We start from the raw sequence: 27,210 nt of genomic DNA on the forward strand, positions 1-27,210 counted from the left end.
TCATAAGAAACATCTGGGGAGTCCAGGGTTTTGTGGAGTTGGTGTCACACTGTGGGATTCTTGGAGAATTTGGGATGTTCGGGAAACAGTCAGAATGTTCTCAGATTTCAAGAGGGGGATGATACCACCCTAGTGTTACAAAAAATTCCATCAACTTTTTCCATAAGAAAAATTCCAAGGTGAAAGAGACTCAGGGTAGCCTGGGTACTCAGGAAAAGCTCTGAGATAGAAGCAGGGACTGAGCTGGGCCTTGCAAGCTAGAGCAGGTAGAATCTAGGGAGACAGGTTCAAGGGAAGGAAAAACAAATTAACTGTGGACAAAACGGAATGAGAAAGAAGGAAACATGGGGGAAGGAGGAGGTATGTAAAATAGAAAGGGTATTTACCAGAGTGAGGAAAGGCCTTCTCACAGTCCTTGTTCATTGGGTGGCTTCGACACTGTTGGTGACTCCCACATGTAAAACTCTTTACCCGTTTGGTGTCTGTGGCTATTCCACCTTCTGGTTCTCCTCCCATCTTTCCTATTTCTTCATCTCTGTTTGTCATGCTCCTCTTCTTCTGTTTACTTCTTAAATGCAACTTTCTGGATCCCTTCTGGGTCTTCAACCTCCAATCACAGCCTCAACCATAGCCTATGCTAATCATTCTCTATCACACCTCTCTCCTCAAAGCCAAGACATGGATTTACAACTCTCTACTGGCCTTCTTCACTTGCATGTCCTGAACACACTTCAAATGTAACTTGTTCAACAAAGATCTCACCATCTTCTCCTCTCCCTCTAGACGTCGCGGTCACCATCTCTCCTTGCCAAATGTTTCTCTTCCTCCCTACTCTGATAATGGGATCTCCATCTATTCAATTACTCAAGCTGGACTCTCCCACATGGGCAACCAAGTCATTCTCACCTTATAGCCAGAATCTCTCCCAGGTTCCCCTCCTGCCCTTCCTTTTCCAACCTATGCTTCACATGTAAGATCATATCTAAACCCTTAGTACACCCAGAAGTAACTGTTTCTCCAGGCTCATCTTTACCCTGTGTCACTGGGCTTGACCTGTTCCTGGACACCCTTTTGCACATGCATTCCCTCTGCCTGGAAAGCCCTTCTCACTGATCTCAGTGGTGCCTGGGGTCCAAGGCCCAGCTCAGCAGTGTCTGTCTCCAGAACATCTGCCTTCCTAAGTCCTCCGCAGAACTGTCTTTCCCTCCCTGTGTTTCAGGGAGCTTTGGCCACGCCTCTGTTACTGCACCTGCCGTACAGCAGGCATGTCTGCCTCTTCCTCAAGAGCTCCTTGTACTATTTGTATTTATCACGGCCATGTCTACAGCAGAGCCAGGCATACAGTTGGTGCTCAGAGAATGTTTATATACATTACCCCATTCTCTGGACACTAAGGGGGAAATGATGCAGGCAGATAGGTAGGGATGCAGAAACAACCCTCAGGAAGAGGTTGCTCAAGATTGGAGCAAGCTTTAGGGAGCCACCTGCCCAGGTGTGAGAGCTGAGACCATGTTACTAGGAGGAAGAATACAAGGCCAGGAGACCACACAACCCTGAGTGATCCTTTAGACATTGTCTATCTGTTGGTCTGTCTCTGTCTCTGTTCCCCCATTCATCTCTCTTTCCCTTTTGTCAATTCCTTTCCCTGTTTGTCTGTGACAGTCATTTTAAATGGATCTCTTTTGACTTGTTTTTCTTGCTTTTGTGTCAGTTAATCATTCTTTTATTTTTATTTATTCGTTTATTTATTTTTTGCAGTACGCGGGCCTCTCACTGCTGTGGCCTCTCCCACTGCGGAGCACAGGCTCCAGATGTGCAGGTTCAGCGGCCAAGGCTCATGGGCCCAGCCGCTCTGCGGCATGTGGGATCTTCCCGGACCGGGGCACGAACCCGTGTCCCCTGCATCGGCAGGCGGACTCTCAACCACTGCGCCACCAGGGTAGCCCAATCATTCTTTTATTATCTTTTAATCTGACTTGTTTCCTTTCTGTTTCTCCTCACTCAGTCTGCCATTAACATAGAGATAACTTGTTGTTATTTATTGAGTGGGTCTATATGTCTCTATTTTTAAGGCAAGGGATGTGATCCAGTGGAGCATTTTAAACAAGTACTTCCTTGAAACACCTGAGCCAACTGCTTTTCACTTGATTTCCACAGACTGAGTTCATTGGTTCCCAGCAGGTCACTGGTCCTCAGGGTAACAGATGTTCCCTGCTCTCGGTCTTGTATGACTGCTGTCCCCTTTGGGACTCAGCCTTTTTGGTGAATACGTGCAGAGCCTTGTGCTTACCATGTTGTAGATAAAAATACAGAGGCAAGGGCTAGGAATGAACTTGACTTCCCAGCTCAGTGGAGCAGGGCTGGGAAGAGAACACAAAAAGGCCTGGCCTATCAGGGCAGAGGAATTGGTAAGAAAGCTTTCAGCCCTGACAGTGGTCCACAAGGGATGCTTCCTTGTGGAGCTGCTTTTCACTGACACCAGGCTTCTGAGGGCAGAATGGCAGATCACGGCCAGCCACATTAAATATGTAATTTCAGAAATGTGATCAAACTGACTTCCTGCCAGAGCTATGAAGCAAATCCCACGGGGGGCTGGAGGACTTATTTGTTTTCCATTTTTGATTCTGTGGTAGGTTGATTTTTTTTTTTTTTTTTTTGAGAGAGAGATTTAATTTACCCAGTCTTTTCAATCAGAGAAATTGATACATTAACAAGACTGGTATTGGTGGTAGCATCAGCAGGGGAAGTAATTAAAAAGTCTAATCTTTGGGCTTCCCTGGTGGCGCAGTGGTTGAGAGTCCGCCTGCCGATGCAGGGGACATGGGTTCGTGCCCCGGTGTGGGAGGATCCCACATGCCGCGGAGCGGCTGGGCCCGTGAGCCATGGCCACTGAGCCTGCGCGTCCGGAGCCTGTTGCTCCGCAACGGGAGAGGCCACAACAGTGAGAGGCCCGCGTACCGCAAAAAAAAAAAAAAAGTCTAATCTTTCTTTGTTTCCAAAAGCACCAGTCCCTGAATTGGATGGGTCCCAATGGGCTTGAAAGCAGACAAAGTTTTAATAGAACTTTTATTTAAAGTCCAACAATGGCTTTGTTGTGCCCTGATGCTGAGATTTTAGGAGGAATCTTTCTTTTCCAGGATTCAATGTTCTGGACACTGGAGGACTGGAGGGATGAAGGATTACATTAGTTTACTAGGGCTGTCATAATAAAACACTACAAAATGGGTGGCTTCAAATAGCAGTAATTTATTCTCTCACAGTTTTGGAGGCCAGAAGTCTGAGATCAAGACGTTAACAGGACCATGCTCTGATGGCTCTAGGAGAATCTGTCCCATGCCTTTCCCTAGCTTTTGGTGGTTGCTGGCAATCCTTGGCATTCCTTGGCTTGAAGATGCATCATTCTAATCTCCGCCTCCATTTTTACATGGTGTTCATCCTATGTGTCATGTCTGTATCTCTGTTTTCTCTTCTTATAAGGACATCAGTTATATTGGATTAGGGCCTACTCTAATCCAGTATGGACTCAACTTAATTGCATCTACAAAGACCCTATTTTAAAATAAGGACACATTCATGGACACTAGGGGTATATTGAACACATAGCAGGGACCAGAGTCTATGGTAGGGAAGGCAAGACTGCCCATAGTGCCTGGGGGGGCCTACATCCATGTCTAGGAAGAGGTGAATTACCTGGCCTACGTGGGATAGTCTCAATCCAGGGACATCAAGCCTTGGTCCTACAGCTGCCCACATCTTGGATATCAGATTGGTCATTCAGTCCAAACACCAGGTTGTCCAGGGAATGAGTGCCCTCTCCATAGAGTGGGGACTTCATCTTTGAATTAACTTTTTGATGTGGTAGAAAGAGCACTAGACTTGAAGTCAGAAAATCTGGGTTCAGTCTTCCCTAATGCTCACCAGCTCCATAACTTGGGAGCACGGTTAATAAATGTCTTCAGCCCTCAATTTACATTTCTATAAAAGTGGGATATAAAATAATTTTCACTCACCACAATTTTATGACAAGCTTAAGTGAGAAAGGGGGGCATGGAAGAGTTTTGCAAAGTATCAAACTTTTTTTTTTTTCAATAAATAAAAAAATCCTCTTTCTCTGCCTCATCTGGGTAGAAACTTTGGTTATTCTACTTTAAAAGGTGATCTGATTCTTCATACACCCAGAATAGGCAAACATGAATTAAAGATGGGCAGGATATCATCTGCTTCTGTGGCTCTAGAACTCAAAGTGATTAAAACCCCCAGTGGCCTCAATCTCTTAGCTACCTGCAGTTACCAAATAAAACAGGTTTTTATCTGGGTAGGGAGTTGGAGTCCAATCCTTTAGCCAAGCCTATAAATAAGTCTTAAGGCATCAGAGCTGGATGATAAAAGGAAACAAATTCTTTCTTTAGATGTCTGCCCCCCGCCCAGCTTCTTCAAAGCCTTGGGGGAAGAATGTGCAGCTCTGCTTGTTGATGATGAAATTAGCAGGCTCCCGTCATTCAAGACAAGAGACAAGAAACAGCTGGAATCTGATACCAAATGCCATTGAAGAAAATACATTTTACACAACATAAAAGGCCCCAACGTAAATTAGAAGAAATATGGGGAGACTTTAAAAAGGTAGGTCAAATTTTTTCCTCAAGCAGATAATTACAGACTGGGTTGAGTAAATCTTATTAGTCTCTCTCCACCTCATCTCTTCTCATAAAACACCCATGAAAAGAAAGTCATACTCAATTCAGGACTGGACAAGCTTGCCTGAGAGGGATGGCCCACCACTGTCTATCATGATGCCTGTGGTCGGGTTGTTGATGCCTACCTTTGCCGCCCTCTCCTACCTCCCCCTCCAGATGTCCCCGCCCACCTCCACCCCAGAACGCAGGTGAAGACAGCCAGCCAGGCACCAAGCTCCACCACTCAGGGCCCGCACTGACTTGCTGAGTCTTGGTTACTTCTCACTGTCTGAAGAACCATCCCTTCAGGTGGCAATTTTCCAGTCAAATTTCTCTGCCCAAGTTTGAGGTCTTAAAATTAATGAAGTTGTTAACATTTCTTAAAATGTCTTTTGCGGCAGTTGAAAGGTGTGGATTTACCACCAGTGAGCCTGCTGGCCTCTTTGGTTCATAGAGAGATATGGGCTGAGCCCCGCAAACATCTTTAAGAGAACAGGAGTCTCAGTTTGCTCTGCTGTGTGTCTCAGGACTAGTCTTCAACCTCAGTGCCCCAGAGGTGCTCTTTGTGGCAACGGGCTGAGCTCCCTACAGGATTGTTTCTCTGGACAATAAGCTCTGAGAGAGCAGGAGCAAGTCTCACTTACGTTTGTTTCTGTATCACCTCTAACATTTGGCACTGAACTAGGCACACACTGGTGGTGGTGGGGACAGGTGGGTCCTTATGAGTCTCAGCTGAATTAAATACAGGAAGAGATGAAAAGGCTCTGAGATTACCACTGCACTCAGTCAAGGAGCCACCAACCAAGAATCATCTATTCTCACCCTGTGAATCGGTAGCAATGATGGTGCTGACTTTGGCACCCTCACTGAGCATTTCGGCAAGGCCTGACCAGTGGTTTGGGTTCCCTCCTCTGCCAAGAAGGGAAATCATGAGGCTTCTAGGCTAAAAGGAGCATTTGAAAGGAATCCTAGGAGTCTTGCATATCTATTCCTTTGCCCAAGGAGCATGCCACCCCACCCTCATTTTATATATGAGATAGGTGAGGCCCAGGGAGAGGAAACAGGTGTATCAGAGCCAAGCAGTGGGCATGTAGCAGTTTAAATAAGCTCTGGTGGTTTTCTCCTTTCAACCTGAAATCTCTTTTTAGATGTTTCAGAGAGAACAAATGCAATGTCCTCTGTGTCATGCAGGAGGCAGACCAGCCTGTTTTGGACATTCTGCATTTTATAGAAGTTGTGTAGATACTGAATGACTTTGAGAGCAAATTCAAAAAACGTTATCCAAAGATGGGTTCTATCACAAATCTGGTTTTACAAAGCAATAACAGTATAAAGGACAAGATTTCAATTATTTATAAACACCTGCCCTTATCCTAAGATGATACTCAGTGTCTGGCTTAAATAAAATCAAGAAGTAATTCTTATCTGGAATCTCCTGACAACTACTGATCTTCCCGTGCAACCGGGGAGGCTTAGCAGTATAGCAGGAAACATCCCAGCAGAGTACAATTCTAAACTGCCCTAGGGTTTTTCATGCATTTATTTTTTTAAGTTTGAAATGAATGTACAATTAATATGAACCAAGACTCACTGCTCTACGAAAGAGGGACACTAGCAGGTGGAAGGTCTGTTAGGTGCACTTTAAAAAGCTCAGGCCCAGGGGCAGAGACTGAGCGGCGGGAATAGGTAAATATGCCCAGAAGGGAATCTAGAGCTCAGTGTATACCAGGTTCATAAATACTTAGTTGAATCAGGCCTGATGAGTGAGTTCCATCCCTGAAGACCTCTGCATTCATTTATCATGCACAAGCCTCTGAGTTTCTTCTATGTGATGGGATAAAGTGGGGAGCAAACAGATTTGTGCCTGCCCTCATGGGGTTCACCCTAAAGGAGTTCAAGAGAAGAAAAAAATGTCCAAGTTGAAATACATCAGCTCTCCTCCAAACCTGCCCCTTTCCTCTGCAGAGGCCAGCTCCTGTGAGCTATTAGGATGAACATGGAAGATGAGGAATGCTACACCATGTAAATATGGCCTCAGCCTAGCAGTCTGCATAGGTAGCTCCCTAGGAGAAAAAGTGAAGGGAAGAATTCTGCTTTTGTAGTTAGAAAATCCACTTTGTATGATCTTATTATGCTCAATTTCTGCATCTTTAAAAATGGAATGGGACTTGGCCTCCTTACCTCTGAGGTTGTTGCAGAATCAAATGAACTGAAAATAATACCTAGGAACACGTCTGGGTACTTTTAAGGAGGTACCTAAACATAAGGAAATCACTTGAGGGGCCCCAGAAGACCCTCATAATAACAATCCTCTCTTCAAGAGATCACTATTAGAAACACTCATGGGTTAGAACCCTGTATCTAGAAAGCTACAGTCAAAATGCAAATAAGCATTACATCTAATGACTGGTAAGGGGATGTCAGGAATGCCACCCACATAAAGGCTGGGGGGATGAGATATGGCAGCAACAAAGCCCTTGGCTTCCTCCAGGATACATAAGGCAGCTGTCAGTCTGGAGAAGCCAGTCCTGGGGGAAATGGTCTTAAATTGGGTGTCAATGGAGACTAAGGGTACAAAAGACTTCCTCCCCGACAAGCCATACATCACAAGCTGAAACTCACAACTTCTTTAATTATGAGATGGTGACTGTACATCACAAATAACTATCAAAATATACTTACCATATCGGCTGCGATGAGACAGGAAAGGGAAGGAATCTTTCATTATCCAGGTCAGATTCCAGGCAAAAGAATCAGGAGGAAGAGAAGGCAGGTTTGCTGGTGACTCCAAGGAGCTCTGACGGGAACCTGAAAAGACAAAGAGAACACCGATCTTTGCCCTTGGGATGTGTCTTTTAGCTGTCACTCATATTGCTTATAAAAGAAAATTCATAAAAGGCTTTCATGACATCAGCTGGAAAATGAGGGGAAAAAAGACTGAGTCACAAGTAGGTTGAATTGACCTCAGGACCTCACTGCACATTTTCTACCAAGGGCAGCCAGATTGAAGAAGTCCGAATCTTGTGACCTAAGCCATGCGAAAGATCTCTGGGAGATGAACTAGAAGCCAGGCTACTTAATGGCTTGGCCTAATAGCTCTATCCAAAGTCTATTCTGCTTATCAGAATTTGTGCAACTTTACAGAGAACTTTAACTCATCTCATTTAAATAATGCCTCCACTCTACTTTATGTTCCGACTTGTAATTTCATCTAATGTTGTTTGCTTGGGTTATTGCCTTATCAATGAGAGTGTTGAAACTGCACTCAGAAGTTATGAGTTTTGACAATTGTGTTATTTTCAGGAAAAAAAAAAAAAGCTAGGTGATGAGTTTTCCCATAACTAAGAGTCCAGGGAGCCACAAAGGATTAATGTTTCTGATTTGCAAGAGAGAAAGAAGGGTTGAGAGAAAAGGAGCAAAAGCAGCATTATTCCTTTGCTTAACAGTACCTCAAGTGGGTTTTGTGGGATGAAAAGTAATTATAATATATCTACAAATCAAATGAACACAGGCTGCATGCTCTTATGCAGCTCTTCCCAGAAATCCCCAACTCAATCACTATTTGCTAACGTTTTAAGGCAGGCAAAGCTTTTTCTGTTAAGAAAATGTAATCAGTTTGAGAATCAGTTCTGTTTAGGAGATAGACACGTAGCAAGACTGAGTGTGGGGAGGAGGCAAGGAAGGGAATTTCCTCTGCAGCTTCCAAGGGTGAGGCACCATGCTGGGCTCTTAACCCACATAAGTTCACAGTGACTCTCTGAGATAAGCATTACCATCCCTGTTTCACATATGCAACAACTGAGGCTCAGAGGGGCAAATGATGGAATCTGAAACTGAAGCCAGTTTTGCCTGGCCTCAGGAGGCCATGCTATACCATGGGTGGGCTGGTTTGCTACCCAGACAGTAATTGTTAAACCACCTGGACTGATTTCACAAAGAGGAAGAGGAGGAAGAAGAGAAAGAATAAAAGGAAGCAACAGTAGCAGAAGCATTTTTTTAGCCTATTTGCTTTGTAGATTCTTCCACATCACCTCCAGCACGCGACCCTCCTTCAACCCTCTTTTAGTATCAATCCCTCTTCACACACTTTAAGGAAATAACTGTCCTGAGTGGCCACAGCAGACTTTTGTTTCCAGACCACTCTACTGTTTTATCCACAGGTGCTGCCTTTGGGTGAAGCCCATTTGTTCCTGCCACTAGAACAGAATGGGCATTCTACGTTCTCCTTCCTAAAAGAAACACTCTTCTTTCTGCCTTCCAAAGATTTGAGTTGGAAGTGCTGGCTTCTGAGTACCTAGAAAAGAGTTTTGGACTTTTCTCCCACATCTGATCTAAAGAGATAAGAACTGAATTGGTTAGTACCCAGATACATCTTTTGCAGCATTTCTCCAAAATGGCTTAGAGGAATGCACTGAAAGGGGTCAGAAATTATGTTAGTAAGTTTCAGAGAGCAGCCATCTCATTTCACCCTCACATCAACTCTGTTTTATAGATGGGCAATGGGGCTGAGAGAAGTGAGGTCCAAGACCACACACGTCTACTTAGGAGCAGGCTTGAGTTTATTAGACTTTTAAAGAATTAATAATATTAATTGAGCACACATGGACCAGGCATTGTGCTAAGTGCTTTAAGTGTATGATTACATTCACTTCTTAAAACAACCTCGTGAATAAGTATCAATACTATTATTGGGCCTTATTTTGAGCCCAGGGAAACTGAGGCTGAGAGAGCTTGGATGCCCTAACTGTGGCCACATGGCCAGGCAGGAGACAAGAGTCAACAGACCAGATTGGCCTGATGCTATTGCCCATGCTCCTTCCACCACCCTTCATGGACCCCCACAAACTACTGCATGGTGCTTCTCAGTTCTCTACAGGGCCCTCCAGCATCCCCACGAGTCAATGGCTAAGGTCAGAGATGAGAGTATGCTCCAGAATGGGGCAACAGTGCGAGGGATGTGAGAAGGCTCTGACAACCAACTCCTTGCAATAACCCCCATGTGATTAAAAACTGGCATCTCTATGTCTGCGTCATCAGCATAGTTCAAATTTTAAGCAATTCTGAAGCAACAGGAAGACCAAGTCTAGGCAACATTTCCCTGTTTCAGAATGATGCCATTTCTTCTTAGCCATACAGTTTGGGAATGGTATTAACTTCTTCCTGGATGTGAAGCACCAAGTGGATGGGGCTAGACTTCAGGAAGCACTTATGAATCTGTGGGTTTGCACAGAGTGGCAGATGACTTTTAATATGGATAAGGGCCAGGTTATATATTCAGGGGAAAAAAAATATCTGAAACCATTCAAAAGGAAGGGCTCTGAGGGCTGAGTCATGGCCCAGCAAGGAGCCATGGGCATCACTGTGGGTCATTCCTAAAGACATAAGCTTAAACCATTTTATATCCAAAAATGCCAATAAATACTTGGGCACCTTCAAAGTTAAATACTGAAGAGAAAGTAAGCATTTTCATCCCGCCCCTATGGGAACTCCTAGAATTTCTGCTAGTAGGTTGGGTTCACATGGTCCTCAGAGGGAAGTGGATAGTGATTTGCCGGATCAGGCTGGGCGAGCTAATGGAGGCGTCAACCAAGAGGATGAGCCTCCTCACCTGAGAAGGTGAGGACCGAGAAAGACACAGTCTACATGAATGAGGTTGTTTGCCCAAAACAGAAGCACTGACACAGAAATGTGCTCTAATTAAAGTTAATAGAATATGCATACATTTAGAAGAGAAAAAAGAAAGTACTGCATTTAAGTGCAGGGAAGAGGCTCTCTGCTCCCTTCACACTCCATCTCCACCACCTACCCCCCATCCTCAGCCCTGGTGGGAATGGGGGTTTCCAGCATAGAGGAAAGCTATGCCATAAGAAGCAATCCATTTAAGCAAGAAAAAATCTTGGCTCTTAGGGACTTCCCTGGTGGTCCAGTGGTTAAGAATCCATCTTGCAATGCAGGGGACGCTGGTTCGATCCCTGGTGAGGGAACTAAGATCCCACATGCCGCGGGGCAACTAGGTCTGCGTGCCGCAACTACTGAGCTTGTGTGCCACAAGCAGAGAGAAGCCCACGCACTGCAATGAAGAGCCCACTCACCACAAGGAAAGATCCTGTGTGCTGCAACTAAGACCCGATGCAGCCAAAAAAAATAAAATAAAACAAATATTAAAACAAAAATTTTAAAAAAAGGGCTTCCCTGATGGCAAAGTAGTTGAAAGTCCGCCTGCCGATGCAGGGGACATGGGTTCGGGCCCCGGTCCGGGAAGATCCCACATGCCGCAGAGTGGCTGGGCCCGTGAGCCATGGCCGCTGGGCCTGCGCGTCCGGAGCCTGTGCTCCGCAACGGGAGAGGCCACAACAGTGAGAGGCCCGTGTACCACAAAAAACAAACAAACAAACAAAAACTTGGCTCTTTGGTGCTTCCCTCTGAGAACGTGAGGATCAGAGTAAAATGGGTCTCACCAGCACAGACTTATGGGGTGAAGATGTGAATTAAGACCCGCTGGCTCAAGTAGAGTGTATTTTGGAATCCGGGAGAGAGAGGCAGAAAGGAAAGGAGAGGGGAAAGTAGGAGCAAGAGCTTCCAGGTGCCCAAGTGATGGCCAAGACCACCTGAGGAGAAAAGTAAGGAAATATATTCTGGACTGAGGGCATTACTGATTGGTTACAGATAAGATAGTTTTATGTTTTTCCTTTGGGGTGGGGGAGATGGAGATGATATCCTGAGCCCTTTTCCAGGCACCACAGGGTGTCTAGGCAGAATGAAACCCCCAACCTCTTGACGCAGCTTTTTCCACTGTGCACCACCCCCCTTGCATCCTCAGCTTAGACTCCAGTGTTCATCACTATCATAATCCCACTGTAATAATTCCCTTGAAAACAACTGCAACTCACTTCCTTCTTCTGTCCTTCACAATTGTCCTGAGCAGCTGCATGTGGTGGTAGGAGAGGAGGGGAGCGAAAGGGGAGGAGCAGTACACCAGATGCTGACAAGTCTCACTTTAAAATCATGACAACAAACCTCAAGAGGACCCTCAGGCAGGAGTGCCCAGGATTCCTTCTGAATTCGCTAATGGGCTCCCTCTCTAGACCCACTCCTTCCAATTAGTATGACCACCATGTAACCTTCTTCCTAAGGCTTTAAAAGCTCTGACTTGGGCTTCCCTGGTGGCGCAGTGGTTGGGAGTCCGCCTGCCGATGCAGGGGACGCGGGTTCGTGCCCCGGTCCAGGAAGATCCCACATGCCGCGGAGCAGCTGGGCCTGTGAGCCATGGCCGCTGAGCCTGCGCGTCCGGAGCCTGTGCTCCGCAACGGGAGAGGCCACGAGAGTGAGAGGCCTGCGTACCAAAAAAAGAAAAAAAAAAAACTCTGACTTTTATTCCTTAGAGAACTACTCAGTGAATTTCTTTCCTGACATGTAAATAAGCTCAGCTTTTTTTTTTTCTTTTTAAAAAACTTGATGGGGGAGGGAATCTCTGTTTTATTATTTGATAGTTGTTAAAAGTTGGGTAACTTAGGACATTTCTCTTCTCCATCTAAACTCACTCCCAAAAATGATCTCATCCAATTTCAAAGCTTTAAATACCATCTATATATTAATACTACTAAATTTATATCTCCAGGCCCAACCTCTCCCCTGAACAGCAGAATGTATGTCCAACTGCCAGTTTGAAATCTCCATTTTATTCCTGGGTAAGTATCACAAACTTAACACATGCAAAAATAAAAACTTGATGTCCCTCCACCGAAACCCAAGGTGTTCCCTATTTTAGATAGCGATGACAAAACTCTCCTGGTTACTTGGGTCAAAACCAAGGAGGAATCCTTAACTTCTTTTTCCCACACCCCACACCAGTCTATCAAACAATTTTGATGACTCTACCTGCATTTTGTCCCTCTCTTCTCTCCCCACGTCACCTCTTACCCTGACAACTGCTATAAGCTCCCAGCTGGTTCCCTGCTTCTCCTATTGCTCACCTTCAGTGTGCTCTCCACACAGCAGTCAGATTGACACTCCAGCCCTGAAATAGCATTCACGTTTCTTGCCATAGCCTAGCCCTTTAAGGCCTCACATGATCTGGCCCCGGTTCTCTCTCTGACTTCATTTCCAAACATATTTCCCTTGATCATGGAGCTCCAGCCCCACAGGCCTCCTTTCTATTCCTAAACTCGCCAAGCACACTTCCATCTCATGGCCTTTACAATGGTGGGTCTCTCAGCCTAAAAAGCTCCTCTCCCCTAGAGTCACAAGGTCATTTCCTCTCTCCATCCAGATCTCTGCCCAAATGTCACCTCCTCAGAGAGAGCTTCCCGATCATCCTATAGGAAAATAGCACACCCCATTAACCACTCTCTATCACCTTGACCTGCATTTATTATTGCTTATATTTATATTCATCTGTTTATTGTGTCTCTCCTTAGTCACTGCTATGTCCCCATGCCTGGCACATAGTAGGCACTCAATAAATATTTGTCAAATAATGAAACCAGAGCCTTTGAGAAAATTATTAGCTCTGGTACTTATTAGCTGTTTAACTCAGGCTAATCACATACTTTACATGGGTTCACTAGCAAGCATTTTTTACAAACCTCCATCAATAAAACGTAAAAATGCTTCTCTTCTAAATGCTCCTTGGAACTGCTCCTGCCTTGCCTTATACACATTTTACTTATTTATTTTCCTCTCAACAATAAAACAATCAGTGACAGCCTGCTAGTTTTTCCCCTTATTTGAAAACACACTTAATAATGCATTCTTTTACAATGATTTTGTGTCACACGAAGCAAAGCTTAATGTGACCAAATAAATAGCTGTCCAGATGTCAAACTGCAGTGAGCGGGCACAACAAGGCCCGGTGCACAGGAGAGGCCTCCTGCCTGGAACTGGCAGCCCAGGGAAACAAGTTTCAGTATTCACGGGGTGGATCCCACACCTGTGCAGCCAAAGAAACCTTCTCAGTGAATTTACATGACTACTAGTCAGCGGTGATGTTGGAGTTGTGACAGGCAGTTCATTTAGTCTGAAAAACTAAGATGTGATTTTCAGACAAAAGAGGGAGAATTAGCAGATGTGTCCTTTGTCCTAAACACAAAGACCTCTCCACACCTTCTCCAGGCCTGGAAATTGAGGGGGCTGAACTAGCGGTTCACTAAGCTCTTCTCCAGTTCACATAGTCAATTCTCGCGGAGTTTGCTTTCACATTTCCTTCCAGCTGGCTCATTCAGAGAGGAGCTATTAGTGTCAGGGCGGAATTTGAATGGGAACTAAAAGGCCCCCACTCCACCTCACCTTTCACTAAACCCCACTCCCCCCTGACAGGAAAGTTTGTGCTCTTTCTTGGTAGCTCAAGTCCTGAAGCAAAAATTATTATTTCTCATAATGTTCTCTTGTACCATTGAAAGGCATAGTTTCAACACATGTTCCTTGCCTCTACCCGATCCCAAAAGGACCTGTGTATAACTACTGAGTTCATTCAGCGGTGAACCCCATATGTCAGTCAATAAAAGCAGGCATTCCTTCCCAAGGCATGGCATTAAGGAATACTGATGCAACACAAAGGAAATTGTCAGCATGGTTCTAGCTCTTGGGGATTGGTTACCTGCAGGGTATATTAGACCCAAATGAGAAAGGGAACCACAAAGAGGCTGCTGCAGAAATGGCTAAAATGTGTAAATTTGAAGCCATCACACTTTGGCCACTACTTGCTTTTTCGTCCTTATTTCCCACTCAGAATCCTTTCACATTCTATGGTCTCCGTTACACGTAAGTCTCCAATCTTTTGCCCAAGCTGATCTCTGCCTAGAACGTCCTTCTTGACCTGCTCCTTTCCTAAATTCTACCCTTTTTTAAAGGCCGAAACTGAATCCCTCCTTCTCCAAGGTTGCCCATCTTTCCTGAGCTGGAGCCCCATCAAAGCAGTTGAGCTGGGATCTGGAGTGGCCCAGAGCAGAACTTGACTGGGCCTTCCTCCTCCTTAACCATTACAGCTTATTGCCACCTAGGAAGGTGCCATTAGACCACTTATCAAACAGGCTGTTCAAACTACCTTGGTTGTTTATGACAATGAAGTATAATACTTTATTAATTTCATTCACAAGTCTCAAGCTCATAGATTTAGAAGAAATTAGCAAAAACTTTTCATGGAGGCTGCTGTTCTGTGTCATGTAGTATATGCTTCCCAAGGTCAAGGTCAGTGCCAGATCAGGGGCATAGACCCCAGGTAAGCCCTGATACCATGTCTGTGTAGGCCATCAGTGACTCATAATTCATGGTCAAAGCCAGACAATGAAGGTAATATGACGTTCAATGTTGCCCCTTTAGAGTTTGTGTCCCAAGTCACTACATTTTGACCTATCTAGAGATGACCTCAGTGTCCCAAGAAAGAGCTCCTGACTGGCCTATGAGCCTGCAATGTCTCCTCTTGCCGTGGAATCCCTGCTCCAGGTGTGCTTGGTCCCTGGTCCTACCTACCTAGGCCAGGTAGACTCACTGGCTTTTGGTAGTAGAGGAAGACTAATTGGCATTTGTGCTAAGCCAAGAACACAACAAAGAAGGTATCACTCTCCAGATAGCCTGATGCTTCATACACACACACACACACACACACACACACACACACACACACACACACAAGCACTCCCAGGCCGGAGTGCTTCCATTAGCAGGGCAATGTGACCCTGTGTTCTGGGTCCGTTTCTGTGGCTTGTTCATACTCTCTTTATGAAATTTCCTCCACTGTGATCTCGAACCTATCTTCTCCCCTCAAAATACACTGACTAGAATAATAATCAAAAGGAAGACTTTGAACTGCCACCAGGCCTTTCATTTTGTGATCTCAGAGAGCTTTACCAGGCACTACATAACTAATGTACCACAAGCGACATAGAGCCCAGGCAGCCTAGGGAACTAGTCCCTCAATGAAGGACCCTTCTCTTTCCAGGTGAGGGAGTGACTGTGGGGACAACTGCCACCAGCAGGCCCAGTAGTCTCTGGCTGAGTTGGACAAGAAGCTACAAACTATCCATAAACAACTAGTCTTCTCTTGACCTGATATTTCTAGTTAGGAAGCGACAGTTACAAGGGTGAGCCCTGGGGAGGGCATGGCCCATTTATACTAGAAGACGTGGCCTCCAGCGTAGAGGAGTGGATCCTAACTACTTACACAATCACTGTGGTTTATGACTTACTGATGCCTTTCAGGGCCTTTCACTCTCATAACCCTTACCATAGTCTCATTAGTTAACCCCTTTACAGATGAGAAGATTGAAACTCAGAAAACACAACTGCCCCACCCAAGGTCACATAGTGAGAATCATGATAGGACATTGGACTGAAGACCCTGATATATGGACCAACCAGAAATGCCACTCTTCAACACAGACCTCTTGGAGATGATGTTGATTGCCCTGGAGAACAGTGACAGTGTGTGAAATACAGAAGAAACACCGATCAGATTGCAGGTGCCTGAAGCATTCTCCTAACTGAGGACTAGAGAATCCCTTCAGGTCAACCAAGAAGGGGACCTAGAAACACACACCTTCAGTCAGGGCAGCTGGCTCTCCAGGGCCTCAAGCTCAGCCAGCACTGTTTCCATGACAACCACCAGGTCTGATGCTTGGCCTTGAAATGGGGCCTTGGCTGGTCCAGGGAAATGACATTTGGGATGGGGAGATGGAGAGGGGCAGAATACTTTCTAGTAACTTCCAGCCCTTTCAATCCTTCTTTACCTACTTGTCACTCCTCTCATTCCAGAAAAAAAATAGTCTATCCTCCAGGAAACCACACTTTAAATACTCATTTGCTCAGAACAAAGACCTTTCACCCATGGCTGGACACATTTCTAGAAACCGGAAGCAAAATAGTCTACAGGCTGCTGTGTTAGATAGAGACCTGGGTTCCTGGGAACAGTGATGTTACCGTGAGACCTTGGGTTAGCTACTTAACATTTTTGAAGCGTTGTTTCTCTACCTTTAAAACTGAACTCATCGTGCTTTCCCATCCAACTTTAGGGATGCTCTGAGAATTAATGAGACAGTATATACAAAGCCCTCAGGCTCTTTTGAAGAAAGATACATCAGAAATCCTTGTGCTGTTACCAAAGGGCATTGTCATGATGATACATTTTAAAACATTCTTCACCTGTATTACTAAAATAAACTCAGCTTAAATTAAAACAGATAAGCCAATAACCTAATTTGCTTCTCCCTGTTCTGGTGCTGCATTTCCCTCTTGCTTCCATTCATCTTGCACTGTGAACAGCAGTGGTCAATGTTACCCTGGACTCCTATGCGGAGACCCAGGGTGAGAGAGTTGGGAAGGATTGTAAATACTGTTTATGTATGTCTTCCCATCATATATACGAGGAAGCTGAAACACAGGAAGGACCAGTGCTTTACCCAAAGTCATCTCATTAGTGAAAACTCGAGAAACTGATCTTCTGACCCTACATTCTGTGTCTCGCCTAACCATGGAAGAAGGTAATAAAGAAAGAAGGAGGGGAAAGAAATAGAGTGACATATATTTTGTTCCTTAAATCTTTAAACTACTGCTCTATGCAATACTCTGGGATGAAAAAGAAAGTAAGGGAAAAGCTAATACTTCATGTGTGCCAATTATGCATACAGGCCCCATATTGGGTATTTTATAACCATTGTCCCATGTCAATCTCACAATTTTCTCAAAGGGGGATTATTATCCCCATTTCTAATGAGACCTAAGGCTCAGAGAGATTAAGTAACTTGCCGAAGGCCCTGGAGCCAAAAGGGAAGGAGCTAAGATTAATTCATTTGATGAGTATTTATTGAGCATCTCCTATGTGCCAAGCTCTGCCCTTGACAGTTAGGATGTATTAGTGAATAGAATTAAACATCTCTCTTAAAGCCTACAGGCTGAGGAGCTTAGAGTGTGGTGGGGCAGCAACAGACAGCAGTCCAACAACTTCACAAATCCTTGCAACATCTCAGGGTTGGTGCACGTTATAAAGGAGAGATAGATGGGGCTTCCCTGGTGGTGCAGTGGTTAAGAACCCGCCTGCCAATGCAGGGGACACAGGTTCAAGCCGTGGTCCAAGAAGACCCCACATGCCGCGGAGCAACTAAGCCCGTGTGCCACAACTACTGAGCCTGCGCTCTAGAGCTCACGAGCCACAACTACTGAGCCCACGTGCCACAACTAGGTGGCAGACTTTGAAAGTTATTCAAAGTACCTCTGTAAAAAAGCCATAAAACACTTTGGGGAAAACATGAAAGTCATGCTGCCACCATACAGATGAGCACCCTGGAATTAGCTGCCAGAGCAATGTCTGAAAAGAGAAAATTCAATGGCCCACATTGCTGCCTCCTGGCTTGCACCGCCTCCAAATCACCTGACTCTGAAAGCAGAGGCAGTAGTTTGGAGCCAGCAAGTGTGAAGGAATGTCGGAGCTGTTATTTGCCTTCATGCAGCACATCTTGAGTGCATCTTTTAGAAAGATAATTTAAAATACTCTTTGTTTCACTACAGAAAATCCGAAAAAAAATCAGGAAGGTCTAAAGAAGAAAATAAATATGGCCCATACCTCCACATCCAGAAAGCCAGTGTTACCCTTTTATAGTATATTGTTTTGTGACTTGGTTTTCACTTACTTATAAAGATAGCATTTGGCTTAAGGTCTGTTGAGGAGATGGAGTTCCTCTCCACCCATGAGATCTGTGTCTGCAGGACTGAGAGACGTCATCTCCAGAAGACCTGTGGGCCAGCACCAGCCAGCTCACACCTTGGGGCACAGATGCTAAAACCATGGAAACTTGAGACGCTCTCCGCCCACAGCATGGGCCTGCAGTCAAAGGCAACACAGGACAGTCTTTAGTGGGAAGGCGGGACCCTGGACTGGGTAGAGTTGAGAGCAGCTGGGATGTGAATACAGATAAGTCAGGGGATGCTGTGTACCCTCAGCATCACTGCACTTCACTGGGCAGAGGGGCAAAGAACTTCTGCTCCAGTAGATGCCTTAAAGAAGTCACAAGATTGTAGGAAATGTATTTCAGTGCTTGAACCTCAAGGATAGATGCAGTACTCTGATTTCATAACTTAGGAAAGATTGTTTTAAAAAGAGAAATTCCATCTTATTCTCAAAGGGACAGTCAAGGAGGGTAAACTAAAGACAGAGTTCTATCTCTCTGTGGCCAACGATATACCCAATAAATGCATGACAGCTCTTAAAGCCCCTTCATATGCATTCAAGCCTTTGATCCTTACAATGACTGTGTAAGATATTTTTTAAAATCCCAACTTAGAGAGGAAGAAAATGAAAATCAAAGAGGTTAAGTCAGTGCTTCCTAACCTTTTTCTATATCATGACACACAGAGAAAATGATAATATTTGTATGGCTCACTGGGGTAAACAGAAGGCAACTGGCTTGGGGTGAGGGTGGGACTTCAGCCACACCTGGTCCACCTCAGCCTCCCAGAGTTGCTGAGGGCCTCAATAGTTTGGTATCTCTGCCTGCCAGCTGGCCATCTACAACACACCCATGACACGGCACACTGTTGGGGAAGAAAGCTCTGGGCCAAGAGGTATGGCCACAGTCACAATTATGAGAAGTGACAGAGAGCGCCATCACCCTGCATCTTGCCCTGGGGACACTTTGAAACAAAAACAGAGACGTTAGCCACAGAGGAATCCGGGACTTACTCCATGGGCAGAGTCAGGAAAAGAGCAGGTGTGTCCAACACTGTGTCATCACCCACACAAAGCAGGTGATTTTGGTAAATAAAGGTCTTAAAGTTGGATCTGATAATGCCTTAGAAAGTTCCCTGCAAGCGTTTATAACTGCCGAGATGCTTCACCAAGAAAAGGGTTGAAACTCAGCTCCTTTCTCTACTCTGGGAAATTCAGAAAATAATTTCACAGGATGGTTATTGAATGGCCCCAAAGTAATGATTACAAATGACTGAGTTAACTGCTATACGTGGCCTCATCTGTCATCATACCGGAGCCTTATCGGAAGTCTCATCAGAATTAGTGACTCATCGTGACTGATGACATCTGCTGACCAAGCCGGCTTGGCTCCCTCCCTTGCCCCTTCAATCATAGTGGCAGGAGGAGCCTTCTAAGGTTTGAGCATAAACTCTGAGGAATTGCCTTTGCCAATGATTCCAGGAGTAGCTTCCAAGATAATGGACACTCTTTCTCCCCAAGACTTCCTAGGTTTTGCTGTCATTGGAGATTCTGGGCAGCACTGGGACATGATGGCTACCAGCACGTGTGTATAAGAATCTAAACCCTCTGAATAAAACCCTGCTGAATAAAACGTTATATTCAATACGAGTAGTTTACACTCAAGCAGCATCTACACAACATTAAACTTCTGTATGGGAAATGAAAATATTTCCTCAGTTCCCTATCTCCAAATGCAAACCGAAGGTTTCCATTCTCATCAGGAAGCATGCCCTGTATTGATCCAGCCCAAGAGAAGCAGCCAGGATTGAGAATTAAAAATATTTGGAGCAGATGAATGAAACATAAGCTAATTGGATACTACTGCTTATATTACTTATAATTGTGTATAAGAAGGCACCTGACCTCTAGGGAGGTTCTGTCCATGACCTGGAAAGGCATTGTAGGAAGGTGAAGTCAATTCCCTACTAATTGTTCACACTCAGCAACAGATTAGCAGTGCGAGGGGAGGCATCACTTTGCCCTGAACCTTTCACACAGGGTAAATAAACTCTAGGTTTTTTTTGCGCAGGGACACATCCAGAGACTTCTGGAATCCCGACACAGGTGAATAAGTAGCATATCATTTCCTCCATAAAATGCATTGCCACAATAGGTAGAAAAATCAAATTACCCACTAAGCAACTTGTGACCACACCCAGCCTAAGGGTATGAGGCTTTCAAATTCTTACCTAAACAAAATGAAGATTTGTTACATATAGTGCAATTTGGAGGCACTTGCAAATAGTAGAAACTATGACTGTTAAATCTGCCACTACTAAGAAGTTGCTGTGGTCAGAATGTGAAAGTTACGGGAAGAAAGCCAGATCCCAAAGCTACTTTTCCAGGTACACTGGGGTTCGCTGGGGGTATGCTGGGGTTCCAGACTTTGAAACAAGCAGAGGGGAGGCAAGAATTGTTAGCACACACCCTAGAAGTTCTATCTGTGGCTTCCTCACTCTCCAGATTTGTAGATCTGTGCAGTTTTCTTGTCCAAGATAAGTAGCAATTATATCCACAATAGGGTTAACTCACCCATGAGGTGAAAAAACTGAAGGAAGGCATGTTTGTGGGTTGCTAATTGTTAGGGAGACCCCAAAAGTAAAGACACTGGGCTCCTGACCTTCCAGAGTGGATATAAGTGGAACGGATGTTAGACCAACAGAGAGAAGCTCCAGAATGAGAAGCAGCCTGCTGGTGAGAGCAAGAAAAAAGCTAGGAAGTGAGTAGATGAAAATCCACTCACAGAGCCAATAGGAGAGCATGACAGCAAAGAGAGAGACATACAGGTGGCTAGTGGGGCCCTCACCCTGCTAGTGCAGGGTGGGAACTGAAGAAGAGTAACCCAGCCGGGCTCCCCAGAAGTCATGTAGAAATTAACAAGCATGGTCAGGGAGGACAAAACCTGATGTCACCCCAGCAGAATGAAATGGCAGCCAGGGCCCCTTCCAGTTTTGAATTGTCATTTTTTACAGAGATATGTGATAGGAGGTGTAGGTTTATAAAAGGAGCCGTAAACTAGATTAGGAAGAGGATGCCAGATGGGGAGTCCCAGATGGTACCATATCACTTTAGAGTTTAGATCATGGGCTTAGACATGAGACTGACCTGAAATCAACTCACAGTTCCAATACTTACTACCACCAGGGTGACCTCAGGCAAGCTATTCAACTTCCCTAAGCTTCGCTTTCCTCATCTGTGAAGTGGGAACAATAATAGGCTCAACCTTATACTTGCCTTGAAGATTCCATGAGAAAGTGCCTATGAACCACTTAGCACAATGCTTTACGTAGAGTAAGCATGCAGTAAATGCTATTTATATCACCATAAACAATAATGTATCATTATTACAGTAAATAAAGGAAATGCTGGACAAAATTTGAGCACATCCGTTAAGAAGTCTGAGTTCTAAAATTTCAGGGAGAGTCCACATGGTGCCTAAGAGGGAGAACATGAGTTTTGTGGGCAGCAGGCAAAGACCTGAAATCCATACACAGCCACATAGACAGGGCAGGTTTTCAGAGCTGTGTAGACAGTGCCAGGGGGGGTTGAAGGGATGGTCTCTAGAAAAGGTGGCAATGAGAGCTTGGGCCTGCAGATCCTGGCAGACACTGGCCCGTGTCAGAGAGGCCAACAGTCGATGGCCTGAATGTAGAGTTCAGATGCTCACAAAGGGTGGAGAGGGCCAGATACATTGTCAGTCTGAGAGGTTGCCAAGGTGAGAACTCAGGCATGGAAAAACAAATTAGGTACCCAGTTAGGAGGGAGACTTGGAGAACAAGCAGAGGGACAGGGCATAGAACCAACACTCGACTCAGGTGCCAGCCTCTTTCTGATCCTGTTTCCTGGATTCGTTGACTGCATCCGAGTCATCTGTGCTCTTTATACTCATCCCCCTCACCCACATTCAAGCCCAGACACACAGTGGCTGCTGCAGACAGTCTCCATCACCGTCTGGAAGCTCTGAGCAATCATGGAGATTTCCAGTTGTGCCAGAGAATAGGAGACTGGCTAATGTTTTCAGATTTTTTTTTTTTTAATGAGAAAAAAGAATGGAGTTAAGAGACCATAGACTTAAAAGCTTAACAATGCTCTCTGGCAAAATTCTAAAATGGATAATTAACCAGAGGGCTTGGAAAACTTTTGGAACATATACTGATCATAGGGAAACAAAGCTAGTTCAGTAGGAATAAAACATGGTCAGATTAAGGATAACATTCTTACTAACCAAAGAGCAACAGATCTCCTCCCCGCAAAAAGAAAAAGTACAAAATCAAGACCCCTATAAAATAAATAGATCCTGATCTCCTTTCCTCCCTTACTCCCTCCCTGTGTCTGTCCGTCTATCTCTCTCTCCCTCCCTCCCCTTCCTACACTCATATACAGTAATACAAATGGCTAATAACTATTTGACGAAAGTCCCACTCCAACAGTAATGAAAGGAAAGCAAATTAAAACACTGAAATGCTACCTTTTACTTACTGAATCAGAAAATATTTTAAAATAATTAATACTTTAAATAGCTTGAATTAATTTAAACTAAATTTTAAATAAATTTTAAAATAATTATGCTGAACACTGATGAGGGGCAATGAGACAGACAATTTTATACTTCCCTGGTAGGAGTATAAATTATAAATTTAATGTCATTTGTAATAATAAAGTAATGATGGCTAACACTGAGTGCTTACTATGTATAAAGCCCTATACACATGCATCATTTTATTTATTTATTACAACAACCCTATGAAATAGATATCAGATATCCTCATTTTGCATCTGAAGAAATTAAAAGGATAAGAGCGTCCAAATGCCCCAGAGATTCTGATTATCACATGTCATCTGGGAGAGGGAGGATGAGGGTGAGTGGGGAGAGGATGAGAGGAGAAGATTAAAAAGTCCCACAGGTGGGCTTCCCTGGTGGCGCAGTGGTTGAGAATCTGCCTGATAATGCAGGGGACACAGGTTCGAGCCCTGGTCTGGGAGAATCCCATATACCGCGGAGCAACTAGGCCCGTGAGCCACAACTACCGAGCCTGCGCGTCTGGAGCCTGTGCTCCACAACAAGAGAGGCCGCGATAGTCAGAGGCCCGCGCACCGCGATGAAGAGTGGTCCCCGCTTGCCACAACTAGAGAAAGCCCTCGCACAGAAACGAAGACCCAACACAGCAAAAATAAATAAATTACTAAACTCCTACCCCCAACATCTTCTTAAAAAAAAAAAGTCCCACAAGTGATCCCAATTTGGACATAACTATCAATATCTCTCATGATGAGAATAACAATATTGCATTATACTGTACATAAGCAATTTTGGCAATATTTAGAATCTTAACAGTGTTCATAACACTGAATTTGACTCTATCTTATGAAAAACATTCTAAGGTTATAAAAATGTGAAGAATTATACTCTACAATAATTTTATAATGGTAAATGTTATCTCAGTAACATTGAGATAACTTAAATATCCAGCAATAGGTAGAATGATTAAGTAGTAATAGGAAAAATAATAATAACATTTATTGTATGCTCATTATGTGCCAGGTACCAGTTTAAGCTTTATTTTATTTGTCTTATGTATTCCTTACAGAAACTTTAAAAGATAGAGGTTATAATTATCCCTATTTTGTATATAAGGAAACTGAGCCGCAGAAAAGTAACTTCTCAAGATCAGAAGATAACCATGGCAGCATCAGGACTAGAACCCATGCAATTTTACTCTAGCATTTTTACTATTAACCATCAAATTCTATATATTTAATTTATTTCCATGATGAAATATTATGAAGCCATTAGAGATAATGTTTTCAGAGAGTTTTTCATAACAAGAGGAAATATTTACATTATACTCTTGAAAAATTGCCTATATAGTATGATCTCAGCTATGTAAAAAATATACAAAGAAAATGCCTGGAAGGAAATACACCAATTAACAGTAATTGTCTTTGAATGGTTTGGTTATGAGTCATTTATTTTCTTCTTTATATTTTTCTGAATTTTTCTAATTTACTAAAGTAAGCATGTGCTCTTTATATTTTTAATTATTTTTAAATCCAGGGTGAAAAACAAGGAAGTCATCCTCATGCCAAATTACTCTTATTTCCATTTCGACAATGTATTTTAAAATTTGAGGGACTTCCCTTGTGGCGCAGTGGTTAAGAATTGGCCTGCCAATGCAGGGGACATGGGTTCGAGTCCTGGTCCAGGAAGATCCCACATGCCACGGAGCAACTAAGCCCATGTGCCACAACTACTGAAGCCCGTGGGCCTAGAGCCCGTGCTCCGCAACAAAGAGAAGCCACCACAATGAGAAGCCCGCACCGCAACGAAGAGTAGTCACTACTCGCCACAACTAGAGAAAAACCCGCTGGCAGCAACGAAGAACCAATGAAGCCAAAAATCAATCAATTAATTAATAAAATAAATAAATAAAATAAAATTTGACAAAGTAACACATTTAGTGCATTAAGAAAGGGGGGGCTTCCTTGGTGGCGCAGTGGTTGAGAATCTGCCTGTTAATGAAGGGGACACGGGTTCGAGCCCTGGTCTGGGAAGATCCCACATGCCGCGGAGCAACTAGGCCCATGAGCCACAACTACTGAGCCTGCACGTCTGGAGCCTGTGCTCTGCAACAAGAGAGGCCGCGATAGTGAGAGGCCCGTGCACCGCGATGAAGAGTGGCCCCGCTCGCCGCAACTAGAGAAAGCCCTCGCACAGAAACGAAGACCCAACACAGCAAAAATAAATAAATAACTTTAAAAAAACGAAAGGGAACAAATTTAACAGAAAATATCTTGAATTATTTATTAATGGAACAATGCTTCCTGTATTATGTAAATTAAAGAGGATCAAGCTTAAGGCTTATTTACTCTTGAATTTCTACTCCCTTTACCACAGTATCTAACAGAGTGCCTTATACAGTGTTAGCTTTTGGCAAATATCTGCCAAATGAGTGACCTTGTCTTGTTTAATATTTTTTTAAAAATCAGTGACAAGGCATCGAAGAGATGTTTATGGAATTTGTAGTGACAACTGATACAACAGAAAACAGACTCAAGATTTGAAATTATCTAAGCCAAATACAGGATGAAATATAATACTCATTGAAGTTTTCAAAGTATCAATTGTTTACATATCAAAAGCCTTAAAATGATTTATCCATTGCTTTGCTTCTAATTCTAGAAACATCCCAAGGAAATAATGAAGAATATGCACAAAGACTTAACCTGAATGATATCCCCTGTAATACTTGGTAACACTTAAAGATTAGAAACAGGTAGATATATAACAGTGATGACAGGTTACATATACTATGGGTATCCTTAAAATACAACATTACTCAGTAAAAGGATATTGTAGAAATTTATTTATTGATTTAGAAATATTATAATATGTTAAGTAAAAAAGGCAAGTTATAAAACAATACAAACAGTGTGATCCTAGTTTAGTTAAAATACATATGTGATAGATAGCTAGAGATAAATGCATGGAATACACATTGGAAGGCTAGACATTAAAATGTTAGCAGAAGATATTGTTGAATGGTATAATTATGGGTAGTTTTGTATATTTGTATTTTTTTCATTATACCCTGCTGAATGTGAATTACTTTTTAAAAAATGTAAAAATATCCTCTATACAACTATAGAATGTGTTTTAGGGTGTTGTAGTTGGTGCTGATTTTACAATATTTCATGTAAAAAAAAGTCTGGATGTATGATTGCCCTAAGCTCTTATATAGCTAGCAATGCAGCATGGCAGCTAAAAAGACATTAATTCCAATCTTGAGTGACACCACTAGCAGCAAAACCTCCAAACTATAGGCAGCACTGACTCCCCTGGGCTCTGCAGTGGGCAAAGAACATTGATAATAACTGCATTCAGTTCTTACGTTGTTTTAGGAAAAGAACCAACAAACCACGGAGTCCAGAGCAAAACAAGCAGGTAGCAGGGACATTTGCTATGAGCAAGGTTTGCCCAGGAAAGAAGAGTCTACTGAGAGGCATTACCTCTACCATCCTTCCCAGCTTGGTATCTGCTGTATTTTACATAATCCTCTCTGTTTCTACCACTAGGAAACATCCTGGGCTGGTTCCCCAGAATAACAGTACATTTGTCTGCACAGAGGATGGGAAATGGTTGGAGTTGAACTTTAGACCCTGCACTTTAGAGCCAGGAGGAACACAATGATCCTGTTGAGAGTATCTGAGCTAAGCTGAGAAGGAGAAAGACAGGCACAAGAGGGGACGAGGAAAACTGAAAGGCTGGTGGGCCTAATGAGAGCCTAGAAACCCAAAGCCCGGCATGGGAGGAGCTGAGAAGCAGAGAGATCACCAGCAACAGCAAGACAGAAAGACAGCTTGGGCAGTCTCAGATCTGGGAGGAGCTCATGTTATATTACACTCATTCATTTATTTACCAAATACTACCTGAGGACTTGGGCGCTGTAGACATAAAACTGAGTTTCATACCCAAGTGGCCCTGGCCCTCATGGAGTTTGGAGCCTGTGTCAATAGAAAGAGAACAACCAAATGGACTTTGTTGAAAAGTAAATAACACATTACAAATTTACATGTTCTTTTTGCAGAAGAATCATGCTCAAATTCTACGTATCATTACTTTTTATCAGAAAATAGGCTTCCATGTTTATGTCCTGACAGCATAATTTAGCACAGGAGCCCACTGGGCAAATTCTTTAACTTGCACAGCCATCTACTACTTTGTTGTCATCCCAGATTTACAGGGTGGGGATAACGCAGCTCATGAAGAAGTCCCTGCTCATATTTAGAGGAGGTTGCCCAGGTTTTTAAAACCAGGAAAACTTTGAGGCATGTTTTAGGTAT

The 27,210-nt window shown here is 43.8% G+C and overlaps 1 protein-coding gene across 1 annotated transcript in view; it reads right to left on the reverse strand.

Annotated features, from left to right (window-relative positions):
- Positions 1–27,210, reverse strand: part of ALK (ALK receptor tyrosine kinase) — a 714,463-nt gene that overhangs the window by 493,431 nt on the left and 193,822 nt on the right. Inside the window, exon 3 of the mRNA XM_024731532.1 lies at positions 7,356–7,470. Coding sequence (XP_024587300.1) covers positions 7,356–7,470 — 115 coding nt within the window. The remainder of the gene's footprint in view (positions 1–7,355; positions 7,471–27,210) is intronic.

This window comes from Neophocaena asiaeorientalis, unplaced genomic scaffold, assembly GCF_003031525.2.
Source record: "Neophocaena asiaeorientalis asiaeorientalis breed wild unplaced genomic scaffold, Neophocaena_asiaeorientalis_V1.1 scaffold689, whole genome shotgun sequence".
Classification (NCBI taxonomy): Eukaryota; Metazoa; Chordata; class Mammalia; order Artiodactyla; family Phocoenidae; genus Neophocaena; species Neophocaena asiaeorientalis.